The sequence below is a fragment of the Solea senegalensis genome, linkage group LG21, assembly GCF_019176455.1.
Source record: "Solea senegalensis isolate Sse05_10M linkage group LG21, IFAPA_SoseM_1, whole genome shotgun sequence".
In the NCBI taxonomy this organism is placed as follows: domain Eukaryota; kingdom Metazoa; phylum Chordata; class Actinopteri; order Pleuronectiformes; family Soleidae; genus Solea; species Solea senegalensis.
This window is the reverse complement of record NC_058040.1, coordinates 9788249-9805633: the sequence shown is the minus strand read 5'-3', so window position 1 is coordinate 9805633 and position 17385 is coordinate 9788249. Positions and strand designations below refer to the sequence as shown.

General features: G+C 39.5%; 1 protein-coding gene across 15 annotated transcripts in view; it reads left to right on the top strand.

The window, feature by feature from the left end:
• Window positions 1-17385, top strand: part of dnm1a (dynamin 1a) — a 49943-nt gene that overhangs the window by 7454 nt on the left and 25104 nt on the right. For 10 of the 15 annotated variants that reach the window (XM_044011827.1, XM_044011828.1, XM_044011837.1 and 7 more), the window contains exons 2-13: window positions 2173-2246; window positions 2958-3107; window positions 3271-3474; window positions 4184-4282; window positions 5215-5375; window positions 5459-5601; window positions 5690-5825; window positions 7758-7825; window positions 8796-8934; window positions 15087-15173; window positions 16578-16648; window positions 16790-16841. In XM_044011827.1, the coding sequence (XP_043867762.1) occupies window positions 2173-2246; window positions 2958-3107; window positions 3271-3474; window positions 4184-4282; window positions 5215-5375; window positions 5459-5601; window positions 5690-5825; window positions 7758-7825; window positions 8796-8934; window positions 15087-15173; window positions 16578-16648; window positions 16790-16841 (1384 nt within the window). Of the gene's footprint in view, window positions 1-2172; window positions 2247-2957; window positions 3108-3270; window positions 3475-4183; window positions 4283-5214; window positions 5376-5458; window positions 5602-5689; window positions 5826-7757; window positions 7826-8795; window positions 8935-11102; window positions 11242-15086; window positions 15174-16577; window positions 16649-16789; window positions 16842-17385 lie in introns of all 15 variants that reach the window. The other 5 variants (XM_044011838.1, XM_044011835.1, XM_044011831.1 and 2 more) reach the window with 1 other exon arrangement.

The following is a 17385-nucleotide window of genomic DNA, read 5'->3' as shown; positions in this document are numbered from 1 at the left end:
AGTCTTCTTGTGGTGGCAGTTGGAGGGGAGGAGTGAAGGGAGAAGAAGACCTACAGTTAAGACCATCTGTCCCCTCGTTAATGTGTCCAAGTGGGAGAAAGGACAGTCATTCTCTCTCTCACACACACACACACACACACACACACACACACACACACACACAAACCTACTGGCAGACAGGCAGGGAGACCAACAGATGGACAGACAGACAAATGTAAAAGAGCCAGCAGAGAGACGGGTTTCCTTTAGGGATGAGTCTATACGATACTCAAATCAATACGATACTCAGTTCCCACGTCATGAAATGGACTTTGGAAAAGAAAACATAAAATGTATTTTGATTCAAGAGCTTTTTAACTGAACCGTTGTTCAGGCTGGTAATTTTTTATTATGGGAGCAGAATATTTGATACAGAGTTAAAGCATTATGTTTTAGGTTATGGCTTGCTGGTAATGTATCAGTGCAAAAGGTTGGTCGTTTGAAACATGTGAACTGACAGAAGCAGACACTCAGGGTTATGATATTGGTGTCCGTAACTGACCAGAGAAAGTGGTATTGATCCATCTGCACTTTCCTTTGTTGTACAAGGCTGTGGCAGAACATCAGACACTATGTTGTTAGTAAGAATGTATACATGTATATGTTGGTATATGTATATGTATACATTCACTGTAAGTTGGAAAAGGATTCAGTTTTTTACAAGAATCTCCAGAAAGGCTCACTTTGATGGAGTTCATAATCTTGTATCACAGTCATATATGGATTGCTCTTGTTTGATTGGGTTTTTTTTTATGCAGTGTGACACTAATACTGAAGTGATACTGATTCTATATACTTTGATATGGAATATAACACAGACAACACTGTGGGTTGCACCTCTCTTGACGTATCTCCTAATTTTCCGAATTTTTAAATCTGTAATTCAGTCTAGCGGAATTATTTTTATGTCAGTAAACTACAGAAAACCGGAACAAAGGTTTGGCCATGTGTAAATGAAAGTGTAAACAGTAGAATGTATAATGAGATGTACAATGTGTATTTTGGTCACATGATAGCAGAGACACAGGGATTACTTATTAAGGTTTAGATACAGTACAGCTGCATTTTTACATGACCAAAACTACTACAACATCTAAAACAAGTAAGTGTATAGTGGCTGAAACACTCATGATTGTTTGCACCAAAATAAAAGAGTTTAACTGGTCCTTAAAATCTGAAATATTCAGCAACGCTCGAGGAGAATGTTAGTATAGTTAGTATAGTATAGTACACCCAAAGTGTTTAACATGTAATGTTTTGGTGGATTTTCCTTGTTAGGGTCATGATTTAGGGCAAAAGTGTCTGATTCATGTCTCATATGTCCAAACTGCCTCAGGCTTTGCTGCAGGTTCACACAGAAATTTCTTATTCATGTTCCTCTCTTTATTGCTGTTGAATTCCTTTTATCAGATACTGAATGCAAATATATCTGTGTGTGTGCGTGTAAGTCTGATTAGAACACAGTTCTTCACATTTGCTTCAATTGTGGTCGTACAGCGATTTCATCATGTTTGGGGATTTTTTTTTAAAGGAAAACAAGCAAACAAACACAGTGTCAGATTGAAAATGCAGTGTGTGTGTCTTTGACTGCCCTTGTTGTCGTTGCTGTAAACACACACACACGCACATTCACACACATGATCGTTGAATGAGCGCCGTCATGTCGGCCAGATGAAGAGCACACACACAGTGCCAGTGGCGAGCTGACATTGACATTGCATAATCAGAGTCTTGTTTAAGGAAAGCAGGGAGTCATGGGATTGAACACACACTTTCCACCTTAGTCAGCTCATGTGAAATGCATACATTTCCGTGCATTGCATGGTTGATACACAAATCCTCACTTTGTCGTGATTTGAAGCATTTATGGATTTCTGTGATAAATGAAATGAACATTTTACACTGCACTGCACACAAAACACACACCCACACACATTGTCACTCACTCTTGGCACTGACTCTCTGAGAGAATGATACTTCAAATCATACTTCAAACCTCAAGATGCGACTCTTTCTCTGTCATTTGATGATTAATATTGTTAATGTTCCTGCTTTTATTGTCTTCAGTCATCTACATGTGCATGCAGAAACTGTCGCCTTGTAGTTGACAGTTGTGTGTCTGTTGTGTTACAGGGATTTCCTCCCTCGTGGCTCTGGCATTGTGACTCGTCGTCCTCTGGTTCTGCAGCTCATGACCTGTCCCACAGGTAAAAAACATCTATTGTCTTTTAGGATAAATAGTTAAGATCAGTCAAAAGTGAACCAACAGTTGGGTTTAAAAGATTATTTTCTAGTTTTAGGCTGATGTTTAATATGTGGGTGATTGTACATGGTTAGGTGATTATTTAAGACTTTTCAAAACTCTAGTTTCATTAAAATATAAAGCAGAAAACAGCATTGTACAACAGTACAGTATTCTGGTTGGAAAATCACCTTTCCACAGGAAACAAATGGTACAAGCCAGCCTCTAGTGGCCATTAGTTGAATTACATTTCAAGACACTACAATTACTCTCAGTATTCAACATTTTTACAAATAAATACAGTCCATCTAGGTTTAATTAATTGATGCTAGACAAATCACAGCACAAACGTCCCTCTGTCCTGTGGACTCCAAACACAATTTTTCCACTCAAATTTCATCAGGGGAAATCAGTCCCTCAACACGTTTTCCACTCCAGTCACTCCAGAGATGATGACAGTATCCTTGTGTTGCCATGGTAGCAATCCATTATGCTCTTTTAACGGTATCCTGATAAGCTTTTCCCTATAGCTTACTCAATAAATGTGGCTTTATTCAAGTGTACGTCGTTACAGAAAAGTAACTGCTGATATCATTGATTTTGAATGACTATGTTTTGCTGTATGTGTGTTTCTGTATGAGTTTCATGAATGTGCTTCCTGTCCCTGTGTCCTCAGAGTATGCAGAGTTTCTCCACTGTAAAGGCAAAAAGTTCACTGATTTTGATGAAGTGCGGCAGGAGATCGAGGCAGAGACCGACCGCGCCACGGGGGCCAACAAAGGCATCTCACCTGTGCCCATAAACCTGCGTGTCTATTCCCCCAATGGTGAGTTAGTTCGCCGTAATGAACATGTTGTGTTGTTTTATTGTTCTATCCAGAACCAGAGAAAGGAAATGTAGATTATTTTTCCCAAATTAAATTTCCTCCTCGTTGATTCAGTTTCCTCCGTTTACTCATTTTTATTTTTTTTTTCGTTTCCTCCTCACAGTTCTGAACCTGACACTGGTGGACCTGCCAGGAATGACCAAGGTGCCCGTGGGCGACCAACCTGCAGACATCGAGTCCCAGATCAAAGAGATGCTGATGCAGTTTGTCACCAAAGACAACTGCCTGATGTTGGCTGTGTCCCCGGCCAACTCGGATCTGGCCAACTCTGACGCTTTAAAGATTGCCAAAGAGGTCGACCCTCAGGGTAAGCACAGAACTTTATTCCTCTACTCCAAATGTGAGAGTGGAATGTAGAGGGGAAAGGCTGTCCTTTTTACTCTACATACAAAAAACGTGATTACATTATAAAATCTTTTTATAAATTTAAGTCATTTTAGAATGATTACCTTTATTTAACCAAAGCTTCATTAAGATTAACAAGAGAGCGGCAGCATCACATTCAACAGGGATACAGAAAATAACATGTTTATGACCAATAAATGACATGATATCCATCAAATCTTAATCCAAAAAGAAAATCTAAATATGCACAATCAATTGACAGCATTAAGTGATAAAATATCTCAGTGTATATCAGTTAAAACCAGATTCAGGTTATTCCTTTTTCTATGAACCTTTGTGATGTTTAATAAAAATAAAGTAATCATTTTCACCACCCTTTTTGGAATAATGTAGGACCCTATGTATGGAGTTACTAAAAATATTCAACATTGACATTGAAAGGCCACTTCACACATAATTATATCAGTAATTCATTCATTCAGTTAATCGAAAATACATTTTATTAAGACAATATATGAATTAATATATTCTCAGAGTACTGTTTTTCCTGGTGGGATGTATAGTTTTCGATTGTACATAATTTTGCATAACTAGAGTCAGCATTTGGGGATTGTTTTATTTACAGCACACTTTTCAGGATTGTTCTGTGTGTGTTTTGTGTTTATATGAAGGTGTGAGGACCATTGGAGTCATTACCAAACTGGACCTAATGGACGAGGGCACAGACGCGAAAGACATCCTTGAGAATAAACTGCTTCCACTCAGGAGGGGTGAGCACAAACGTTCACCTTCTCCACGCCGGGCGCTGGCGGTGACGCACTGTTTCCCTCTTGTGGTAAAAATGTAGTCGCACTTAAAGACGTTCACTTCTCCAACCGCTGACAGGAGCCGAGGGAGGGTAAAATAAAACAGCACTGAGGAAGAAATCAAAACAGAGACAGAGAGGTAGAAGAGAAGAGAGGGAGAAAGAGGAAAAAAAAACAGTCTTGGAAAAGAGCTTACATGCATGTATCTTGTGGGTTGCCCTTTACTGCAATGTGCTGATGTGGTGCTTTTCTTTTCCATTTGCTCTTGGTTAAGACCCAGGCATGTGCTTTTGAATATTTTCCATCTCCTTTGTTTTGTTTTTTTCTTAATTTTTTCCACCCTCTTCTCCTTCTTGTGCATTGCTCTGTCTCTAACGGTCTAATGTCGTGAATGTTCACATTTACAAGGCTGCTGGCTCACGGTCGCATTAGTTATAGAGCATGAAACGGCCTTTAACTGAGTGATGCATGAGAAATTTTAACTGGAGGTGAAATGGGATCCATGTGACCTGAACTCTGTTTTTTTTTTCTCTCTGTCTTAAAAAAAAAAAACTTGGATGCACATACACTGACATTTATTCATGTTTTTCTCCTTTTCACCCCTCATTCCTCCCCTTCATTCATCCTTCTTTTATATCCTTTCCTTCAGTCCCATGTCTCTTAAAATGCGGTTGAAAACAGCTAAACATTATTAAATGCTGTTTTTCAGTGGTCGGCTGCTGGATGTGCTCGTCATTCTTGGTTTTGGCCGTTCTAACCCACTTCTGGTGTAGATAATAGAAAGATTAAAAGATAATACAGAAGCATTTGCATCTTTGCTGGTCTTTTTTTTCTCTGCAATTCCAGGAAATTATAAAAAATCGGATCTTATTTTCTTGCTTATCTCCTCTGTCCAGGTTACATTGGTGTTGTGAACAGGAGCCAGAAGGACATTGATGGAAGGAAGGACATTAATGCTGCCATGGCTGCTGAGAGGAAGTTCTTTCTCTCCCATCCTGCATATAGACACCTGGCAGACCGCATGGGCACTCCCTACCTCCAGAAAGTCCTCAATCAGGTGTGCAATAAAGTTTCCCCCTGTGACACATTATGTTTCATTCCGACTCATTTTGTCTAACTCGGACAATTTGACCTGCACAGCAACTGACCAACCACATACGGGACACGCTGCCGGGCCTCCGAGCCAAACTACAGAGTCAGCTTCTGTCCATAGAGAAGGAGGTGGAGGAGTACAAGAATTTCAGACCTGACGATCCATCACGCAAGACCAAGGCTCTGCTCCAGTGAGTGTAAACTCTGAAAGGTACACGTGCAGTCAGGTAGATGTAGATGAATGGGATTTCATTGATATCGCTCCGTCTCCCCCTGCAGGATGGTGCAGCAGTTCTCTGTGGATTTTGAGAAGTGCATCGAAGGCTCCGGGGACCAGATCGACACGGCGGAGTTGTCCGGTGGTGCCAGGATCAATCGCATCTTCCACGAACGCTTCCCCTTTGAACTGGTCAAGGTGAGTGTGCCAGACTTTCAGTTTATTTGTGCAGTTTGGTTTAAAACTGGTTCGCTTTACTGTCCCACACTGAAAAATGTGTCTGTGTCTGTGTCTGTGTCGTGTCTCCTCCTTCCTTCCATGTGGTCTTATTCACAATTTCTCTGACATCAATCATTTTGACGACTGGTCTGATTGTATTGCCAAAATTGATTTACAAGACACCATTGTTCAGCAAAACAGACCATCAAACAGTGTAGAACATAAAATACAAATAATACTAAACAAATAAATCATGTTTTTCCAGGCTTTAGACTCATGGTTAGCAAAGATTCAAATCATTGTCAAAAGAGTTCACCCACTGCTGATTAAGCCTATCAGCAGCATACAGTACTACAGTTACTGTTTCCCAGTAAAGCAGAGTTTTAAATCTCACCTGGCTTCATCACCACACTCCACATAGGAAGTGATTATTTTTATGTCATGACAGTTGGAAGCAACAGCAACATTGGGCTAGTAAAGCGTGACGGATGTAAAAAGGTGGAGGTATGACTGAAGACATAAAAAGCGCCCATGACACATTTCGTATGTGAATTATACTATTTGATAAACTTGATCATTCAGCTGTTTTATGCGTACAAACAAACGCTCCCTCAGTCCAGTCTGATAGTTTTGCTTGACAGAGCCCATTTTCAGAGAAAGGATGCAGCAGTGTGCAAATAATGTTGCACCGTTTCAGTTTCACAATGACCAAACAGAGGAAGAATAATAACATCAACAACAACAACAATCAGCAAACGTTACACACTGCAGCTTTAACGTAAGATTCAGCTCAGCAATCACGATGTGCACCCCTGTTTCACCTCAGCTCTACATCCCTGATAATAATTTCACATTATCTTCACCCGGAGCCTGTTGTCCACCCTCTCATCCACCTTCTCCGGCCGTTTACCTCACGCTGACCTCCTTCATCTTCCTCTTATGTCCTCCCTCATTCTCCCTCTGAGGAAATAAAACTCACTGCCTGTGACTGAGCCTGCAGAAAAATACCCCATCAGTTTCCCACAGAGAAGAAGACAGAGCAGGTTGTTTCCTATGAGCAGGAGCTTGGCTCAGAGCACAGAAAACCCCAGTGTCTGTTAGACGTATTAGACCTCAGTTTATCACTGTGCTCTATTTAAAAATATGAAAAAGCATAGGTGCATTGCCTTTGATAAGTGATAAATGACCGCTTATAAAAGTATTATTTCCTGTTTGGGGAAAAGCCTGAATAACATTCCCAAAATAAAAGCAGCAGTAAGAGATTAAGATGTGTTCCATCCCAGTTGTTCCCATCATTTTCATTTTGCTTATGAAATGTAAAACTAACTGCATGAGTTTACGACCAGGTCAGATGCTTTTAAAAAATGTATTCGTGTAAAATGAGGAGATCAGATTATGCAGCAATTCATAGAAAAATGTTGTTGTCTGTTTTTGTGCATTCTTATATTTTGGGCAATTCCACTCTCTTGGACTAGGCAATAATTCAATAAGAAAGTGAAATATATAATACAAGCAATTGAAAGTAATATATATAATGAACACAACTGCTTAATTAATGATATACATCAATATATTAAACAACTACAGAGTAAAACTTAAAATGTCTGACATTTTATTGAGGAAATTATTGATACTGGCTGAAAATGTTGATGCTTTTTTGTCACAATAATGTTTTTGGTCATGTATTAATCTCATATTGATAACAGTCAATATGCTGTAGTTTATGTAAAGAAGCCGCACAACTTTCGCTTCAGCTTTTAAATGAATTCAATTAAAAAGCCTATTCTTATAATGTGGATTTTGTGGTTCTTTTTTGATTTTGTGATCTTATCGTACTGACTTTTTAAATGACTGAATACATAATCGACAATAATCTTGTGAATGCTCACTGTGGCCTGTGTTTGGTTTCAGATGGAGTTTGATGAGAAGGAGCTGCGGAAGGAGATCAGCTACGCCATCAAGAACATTCACGGCATCAGGCACGTCCGCCCTCTATTTCTCCTTCTCTCTCACACCTGTCCCTTCACTTCACTTCACCTCTGTCTCTCCTTCTCCAGTCACTTCTACTGCATTTAACTTGACTTTGGCTCCTTTTAATCACAAAGACTTGGCACAAGGTCTATGTTCATTACTAGTGGCATCAGTGCACTAGGAATGAGGACATTTTGGGATTCGGTAGTTTACTTTTTGTCTCTGGTCTTTGAGACTCTAAAAGTATCATAAAATACATATTTTTTTAAGCTTGATCAAAGATTATTTGAATCACTGGATTGGTTCTATGTCTGATTTAAAAAATGCATTTCGTCCAGTGACAGTGTTTTTTGTACTTGCACAGATAATAAATCTAACATAATTATTCTATTTGGATAATTCACCAGCTGGTTGACACTAACTTACTAACTTAATAGTGTTTTTAATGACAATAAAGCAATGACTTGGTAGTTGCTGCAGAAATTCAGTTGCTTTCTCACTGTTTTCAGAGCTCCATTTCATGGCTGAACTATTTGGGAAAGATATCTTATTGTATTGTGATATTATATTATATGGTTCAGTTTAATATTCATTGTGTAATAGATTTAAAATGTGACGTAGCATGTCACAATCAAAACAGTAACTAATCTATTCTATTCTTTTGCAATGATAGAACTTGTATGAGTTACATTTTATCATTTGAATAGAAAAAAAAGAAGATTCAAAAATGTAATAATTACATTTCAGCTTTAGAGATTAACATTGTTTTTATTTGAATCATGATTAATTGTTCAGCCCCATTTCCATTTCTTTTTGTTTGTGTTTTGGGGGTAAAAGCTCAGAAATGGAGGAGAATTCTTTTACAATTAACACTCTTCTCTTTACCCAACCCTCCTCCCTCCCTCCTCTCTTTCTTTCTCTCCATCACCCTTTTTTTTTCTTTGGCCCTGTGGCTGGCGCTGTCTCTCTGGCGGGCAGAACTGGCCTCTTCACCCCGGACATGGCCTTTGAGACCATTGTGAAAAGGCAGATTGGGAAGATTAAAGAGCCGTGCACCAAATGTGTGGACATGGTCATTTCTGAGCTAGTCAATACGGTTAGGCAGTGTACCAAGAAGGTAAAAACAACAACAGTTAACAGTGGACAGCACTTTTTTTTCTTAGTAGTATTATTATTATTTCTACCCCTCGTCTGCAAAGTCCCTGTGCTGTTTACTCCCTGTTACTGAAGCCACCTGGCCTCGCTCCAGACCCTGCTGTTGTTGGACAGTGAGGGGGACACGTGGAGTGGCAGGGTGGGCTGCAGTATGTCTGCCTGCCTGCCTACTGTACTGCTTTGGACAGGTTTGGCTGGACAGGCTGGTTATGGTATAAAGCTGTTGCTGAAGAAAAAAGCAGTGTGGAGGCTGAGCTGTCATCAGAACGTGGTTGCCAAATAAGAGTCAGAGAAGTTTGAAATAATATGTTAATTTCTGCCAGTAAGTCAAATCAGAGAGGGATGAATTATCTGTATTATTTTTCTTCTTCATGTTCTTGTTCCCTGGGCAGCGCATAGCTTATTGGAAAGGGAACTTGGCTTGTAACTGAAGGGTTGCTGGGGTACCAAATCCCCACTGTGTCCCATCGAGTGGGTTAATTTGACACTCTAAATGTGTGTGTGGGGCACATCGGTAAAATATCAATATGCAGACCATGCATGTGATCTGCTGTGGTGACCCCTAGAGGGGGAGAAGCTGAGAAAAAAATAATTTTTTTCTTGTTTACATCACAAATATGTTGTTATTGGTGTGAACTTCAATTTATATCAAAACAAACACTTTTAGCTGGACTTTTTTCTCTCGACCGGCCCCCCTCCTGACCAGCCTAGAAGTTCACTGGTCCCCCGGTCTTTTGAGTTTGAGGCCCCTGCTTTATTGATACTGGATAAAGGATATATATGAGATCTTAAGTCAAATTACAGGAATTAAAGTAAGAGGAAGAGATGGACAAACTGAAGTAAGCAAAACAGGCCAGAGCATCACTGAGAGCACAAAGAAGTGAATTCACTGCTCAGAAAGGTATGGGATGAACACATCGTGTCTGATAGTTTTGCTTGACAGAACCTGCTTTCAAATGAAGGACACAGCATATAAAATCACTAACACAATAAACATCACTAAAAGCAAAATGAATTGTTATTTTTTTGGGTAGTTTTCTTGACGCTGTGTCCTTGCTGTTGTTCCGCTTCAGAACTATCTATGACACCAACCCTCTTAAGACCGTTTTTGAGCTTTGATCCTCGACTGAGACACAATAGGCTACACACATCTTGTGTGAATCAGTGAGACTCTCTGGCAGCCATAATGGATGACCTCAGCCTTCAGACGTCGTGGTGTGTGAGACTGCGGCGGCCATGCACCTGCAGCACACAGGAGCCATGATGACCGTGGTTTAAAGGCCTCGGGGGGGCGACAGAAACAGAAGCCCCGGAGTTTGGCCGATTGAAAGAGTGGTGAACTTTATCCAAACTGTGACCAAACAATTTCAACAGTTGTGCTGCTGCTAAAGTGGTGTCGGGAGGCCCTGGGATAATAAATGTTATGACTAGACGGTCCTGATGGAAGTCAGAGGAGGCAGAGGGATGGGCGGAGAAAGTCAAAGTGCAAAATGAGGTATAGAGCCGGCTCACTTATTGCATCGCCACAAAACACTTTATTACATTTTGATCCAATGTAGATTTTCCGCTTCCTTTAAAATCAATAAATACTACTATTTGCAATGGAATAAGTGTGCGGACTTTACCCTTTTTGCACTTCATATCCAAAGTCAAAGGTCACGAGTGGGCAGATGAGGTCATCATGGCTGAGCGTGGTGTTGCATTGCTGCGGTCTCACTGTTGCGTGGCTTAGATATTTTTGGCTGGTGGAGTTGTGCAGGCTGGGAGCTTTCTCTCTCTTTCTTTCTTTCTTTCTCGATCGCTCATCTTTCCTCTCCGCTGATAGAGAGACACTCCAGTCCTGCCCTGTTTTAGAATATGGCTTCAGGGGAAACCAAATGTCTCACTTGCTGTTTTTGCCCCCTCCCCAAAACCCCCACACTTCTCCTTGTCTTTTTAATCTGTTGTTTCCTTTGGTCCCATTTTTAATCTCCTCCCTTCTTTCACCATTACTTTCACTTATTTTCTTTTTATTCCTCTCTCTACCTCTTATTAAAACCCTTCATTTGTTTCTTCTTCCCCTCGTTTTTTTTCTTCCTTCTTTTTTTACCCCCCCCCCCACACCTTGTGCTGACTGCCTATCCCTTACAGGACGGGGCTGTTCACCCCTGACCTGGCCTTTGAGGCCATAGTGAAAAAGCAGATCCAAAAGCTGAAGGAGCCCACACTGAAGTGTATAGATATGGTAGTGAGCGAACTCACCTTCACCATTCAAAAGTGTAGTCAAAAGGTAAAATAACAAAGAGAACCAGAGCACAGTGACTATCTTTGTTCAATGCACAGATATGGGTGGACCGATAAACAAGATAAATACGATAAACACAGTCTTAAAAGGGTGTCAATTGACACACATTTTAGTCATTTAGATGGCGGTTATAATACATGTCATATTTTTATACACTTGAGAAAACAATTCCCGTAGTTAATGTGGAACAATGTGTTTATTGATTCACAATTAAAGTCCAAACATGTGCTGTTTGCCCTCAATGCACTAGTACAGCAAGCAACAGGATACTGTTTGCTTATGGAGCTAAATTTAATTTTTAATTTACAGAGCCCCTTAAGTCCCAGAAACTGATATTTTATGGAAACATCTTATACATGCCTCTAGTTTTTTGCAGGGATGAGTTGCATCTATAACTTTATGAACTGTTGTTTTCTTAAGTGAGTTTGAATCATCATTGAATCAGATTCTGTGTTTTTGTGAGCAATACTACTTCTACTAATACGATTAATACACTGGCTACATTAGTAAAGAGCGACTTCCCAGGTCGTAATTTACCCCACTGTCCTTGCAACCTCTAATTTCACTCTGTATTCATGAACTGTTAGCTTTCCTGTGACGGAAGGCTGCGTTATGATAATACTTTGTGTGCACAAGAATAGAAGTAAAAATTTCAGGGACTTTAGGAGCTCTGGACTCATCCAACTCTCCATGACTACCTTTTAAATGAAGGTATTGAAATACTAAAATTGTCAAGCCCTAAAAACTTAATTAATCATACAAGTTGACTTTAAACAAAAGCCGACTTGACCTCATATACTGTCATTTGTAATTTGAAGTGTTTCATCTAGGTCATTGTATCTTCAAGGGACTAGATATTATTAACTGCACTTGCAGCATTAGTTTAGTTAAACAAATCCACTTGCTTGAGTTAAACTAAACTAAATTCCAGTTTATCCTATCTTTTTAAACCATTTAAACATCCGAAAATTCTCTCAATATCAGAATAGTTATGAGTGGATAAAAAGCATCATAAAGTCCATGGTCAAACATTTTTTTTCATATAAAGTAGCAAAATTCAATTTCCTTAAAAACATGTGGTTAAAGACAGTTAGTGGTTATCGGTCTGTCCTTACTCTCGATTTTATAACCTGTATTTTGATTTAACTTTGTCATTTGTCTTCTGTCAGTTATTGGCCTTATATTATAATATAATATAATATAATATAATATAATATAATATAATATAATATAATATAATATAATATAATATAATATAACATAATATAATATAACATTAGAAACTGCATGTTAGACTCTTTTTGTCATATCTGACGTCTTGATGTAAAAAAAAAAAGTGTTTTGATTTAATTTGGTTTTCAGTCTTATTTTATTTCTGTCTTTGTCGGCTTATGATTTAACGATGGAGTGACTGATTGTGTAGTTCCACTTAGCGACTAATCAACGCACCTCTAGCTTTTCCTTATTTTTTCCCCCCTTCTTTATTTTTCTATCATCCTCTTCATCCTCTCATTCTCTAACTGTTTGGACCTGCTGCTTCCTCCCAAAGCAAATTCCCAACGAGAGCGTGACCTCCTTTGGATTTCTCTTCACTCTGTCGCACCTTCTGTCCTGGCTTCACTTTCAGAGACAAACTGTATTTAAAGATGCTGTATTTTAATATACAATATTTGGGGAAAATCCACAAAGGGGTCAGTTTGAAGCCGTCCTCAAACTCCCATTTCTCCCCACCACCACCACCACCACCACCACCTCCCTCCTCCTGCTCTCGCTGCTCCTCTGCATTGCATGTCAGTCTGAATCAACGTGAGTCTCTGCCTGCTGCCTCTCTTTTTTTTTTTTTGTTATTACGAAACAAACATTTCTGTGTTTCTGTGTCAAATTTAAGACACGGAACATTTCAGCAGCCTCTCTCAGCCTTCAAGTTACAATGCACCTTCCTGGCATCAAAAAAATGATGTTGTTTTGAGTTGCTTTAAAAATTCATTTCCATCTTTGTTTTGTTCAGTAAAAAGTGTTGTTTTCATGGTTTTCACAGTTTTTGCAGCAATGACGGGAAATTGCAAAACGTGAAACCCATGAATTTATCTTCATCACATGAATTCACAGCGTCCGTTTGGACACTGGTGATACTGGTAATTACCACAAGTCTCTCCTCACTGTTTACCAAGTTGAAAACAGTTGCTCGTTTTGATGGGATGCAGATTTTAAATTTAGGAAAACTAAAACGTGCCAGTTCTAAATGAAAAATCCATCTCCTTTTCATCTAAAAGTAAGCTTTTTGAGCATAGTAACATGACTTTTACTGTCCCTAACTATCAGTATGACAGTGTACAGCTGCAAATGCACTAAAATGTAAGCTTCTCCACTCTAACACTCTTGTATACTTTGTTTTTTAACAACACCAGCTTCATAGAAAAAGGTTCATATGCATGATATTGGACTTTTTTGCCGATGCTTGGGCCGATAAACGATATATACGTCTTCCCTTTTGCCCAAATAAAGACATGATTGAGTCTCTTCTGTTGTGAAATTAACATAATTTTTAGTTTGTCGATATCTGATATTACATTTTAAGCCAATATCTGCCGATATTGTGCTGATAATATCATGCATATCAAAAAATATAGCAAATATAATTCACTATATTGCAAAAAATAACCTAACAGTATGTAAACACAGGTCAGGTGTAATATATAATATAAACAAGGTAAAGAGCCATAATGGATGTGATTAGTATCGCATAATGTTCACCCACTGTAAAGCAAAACGTCTGCTTTGAAAAGACTCTGATATAACAGTGGATTTTCACAATCTTAACATTAAAATACCACAAATTAAGGTGGTTCGATAATGATATTTATTTCAGAACAAAGGTGAGGTAAACAAATCTAAAGAGTCTCCACTGGCCTTTTATGGATATCGCGGTTGCTCAGAGTTCAACACAGAAGCGAGAGAAATGAAAAGCTTGACAGATCTGCACTCATCTCACTCAACGCTCACTTGCATTAAGACTTTAGTCATAAAGTAATTGGACTGACATTCGTTTTAACAGTGTGGCCCATTATTTAAAAATCATCTCTGCCTCATTTACGTCCTCTGCTCTGTAATCGGACCAAACCACGAGGCTGTGAATCAACTTGGGGAAACAGGAGGAGGCTCATTGATATCCCTTCACTCCCAAATCCATGTGGCAGACGTGAAAGATGCATCGCAACTTGCAAGAAAACTGTGTATTTTACTTCTTGCCCTGTGATTTTGGTTTGGATTTCTTTTTTTCTCTTCCCTCCTCACACTTCTCCCAAATGTGTTTGTGTCACATTGGAAGCCCACCAACGTCTGCGTTCGTGGACTTACAATGAGCTCATGGAAAAAAAGACCCACAGTGTGCTGGGAAAAAAGAAGCTTTTCTTTTGTTGTTGTTGTCAGGAACATTTGCTTATTATTATTCTTTTATTTTTCTTCCTGTGCTTATTCTTTTTTTGTGTGTGGCAGTATCAGAGACTTGGCACTTCTCTTTGGCTTTTGTCCAGTTTGGACCTAAACTCCAGTGACATAAACGCAGTTGCTGGTCAGAATATGCAGAGAGCAGAGCTAAGTCTGGAGCAAACGCCACAACACAACATGTTGAATTGTGTCTCTGTAGCATTTTTGTTGTACTTAACTGGTGGAACTGTGCGTTGTGGTTCAGCAAGATGAGTCATTTTGTGGTTTACTTTTGTGACAGTTATTTGTGACAGCGTGTGCGTGCGTGTGTGTGTCGCAATAGTTTTGTTTGTTTGTTTGTTTTGTTTTTCCTTCCACCCACCTACTAATCTCTGTGGTCACAGCTGGCTCAGTATCCAATGCTACGGGAGGAGATGGAGAGAATCGTCACCCAGCACATCAGAGACAGAGAGAGCCGCACTAAAGGCCAGGTAACGCACAGAAACCACATTGTTTCACATGAACACACGACCTGTGATGTTATAAATGAAGTTGTGCTAAGTATAAAAGAAGCACATTAAAATGAGAACAGGGTCAAGTTTACGAAGGTTTTCAAGTGCCCTTAAAGATTCTTTGAAGTCTTCCCAATGGACTCAAACTGTTGTAAAGTGTTCCAGGTTGAGTAACGTACTGAAGGGAACGCTGAAGGTAATAAAGGCCTGGGAGCGCAGGCTGTTACTGCGTGACATGTAGGAGGAGATATATGAGGACAGCAGTCCAAGCATTGATTTGTAGATGAACGCAAAAGTCTCTGTGTGGATAAGCTAGAGTGCAGTGATAAGTGAGGTGTTTATAGCCAGTTATGAGTCTTCTGAGGGCTCTGTGTTGGACAGCGTCCACCATCTGTAGAGAGCTGGCGGTGGCCTTCATGTAAACTATGTCACCATACTAAATAATTGGTAAGGCAGTGGCAGCTACAAGTCATTTCCTGCTGTTGAAAGTAGGACATGACTCGTTCCTAAAGAAAAACCCCAGCTTTAGTTTCAACTTCTTTTTTCGACTAAAAAAGAGAGATGTAGAGAGTCTTTACATCTTTAGATGTAACAACTGCAGGAACTATCTGTGATAAATATGTATTGTTCCTCATGCTAATTCAATTTAATTAAAGGCAGACAATAATATGTTTTTGTTTTAATTTATCATTTTCTCCCAATTGGGCATCCGAGCATACATTACTTACCCTCATACCTCGACTACTCTGTGGACAGAGCTTTGGATAGACCGTTGCAATATGAGACAGTGCAGTTGGATTTAAATTATTACACTTAAACTTCCTTAAAAGGTAACTTGTTTTCACTTCTATTTATTAATTTATTTAGTTCAAGAATCTAGCCTTAACACTGCTCACTGTCTGGGTCTATTTCAGCAGTGAACACAAAGCAGAAAGAACACTATCGTCTCTGGAACATTCAGCAGCATTTATCACACACATGGAATATTTTCATAATATCAAGAGTCATGAGTTAAACAGATCACATTTCATTTGCAGTAGTAATGCATGTTTTATACTTCTTCCTTATTGTATCTCTCGCAGAATATATGTGATAAATCATGATCTTGGCGTCTAATGAGTGTTTGGAAAGGACTTAGTACACAACAAAGCAGGACAATGACTCATCTCCAGTCACTCCAGTCTTTACTAGAATGTTGACTTTTTCGACAAACACAGATCACCAGAACTAATTTAAGAGATGGTACAATTTACTGGAAATACTTTAGGTAGTGGCAAGAGTTCAAACAAAAGCAAAAGGGATTTTCCCAGGAAGGAGTTCTAAAATATGAATGAATTGGAAACATATTGCTATTCTATTTTATATCTTATTGTCTGTGTTCAGGTGCTGCTGATGATCGACATCGAGTTGTCCTACATGAACACCAACCATGAGGACTTTATTGGATTTGCTAAGTAAGTTATTGTTTTGTCCAATCGTAGAGAGCGAGTATTAACCCAGAGCAGCTGTAATAGTTTATTGTTTACATGTGCTGGTTGAGGTCAGACCACGGTATGTGAGGATGATGATGGTTTTTTTGTTTTTTTTTTGTGCAGCGCTCAACAGAGGATCAACCAAATGAATAAGAAGAAGGCAGCCGGCAACCAGGTACTTTAATCACATCCATGCAGACACAGAGGTGTGTCCTTCGCTTCAGGTTACTTTAAGCCACAGGAACACATGAGCCTGTGCTGAATCCATCTGTTTCGTCTGTTAGCCTCAAACATGAATTCTGAGCTCCGTGCAGTCTCTCCCCCGAGGCCTCGCTCTGGTAGCACTTAGCTGTCTGTTTTGTGCATGCTAAATGTAGCACGGCTACACAGTATCTTGTTACCCCGGGCAACAGTCCACATCCAGCACACAATGCGGCTCTTGCAGTGTGCGGCGCTCACAAATGCAGTGCAAGCACTAATGGACAACAGTTGTGGAATCCTGAGACACGAAATGTCCTGCGTGGCGGACGCTCTCGTGTTGAAAGCTCTGACAGCAACAATCAAAAACATTAATATCAGTCCAAAGGAAGGCGTTTCAAAACTTGTCAGGCAACATTTCACAAGCCTAAAAAAAGTCTGTCCTTTTATGAAGAAAAAAAGGTTTAAGTGTCGATCTGTGTCAAGATAAAGGTAAAGGCAGGGAAACACAATCTTGCAAA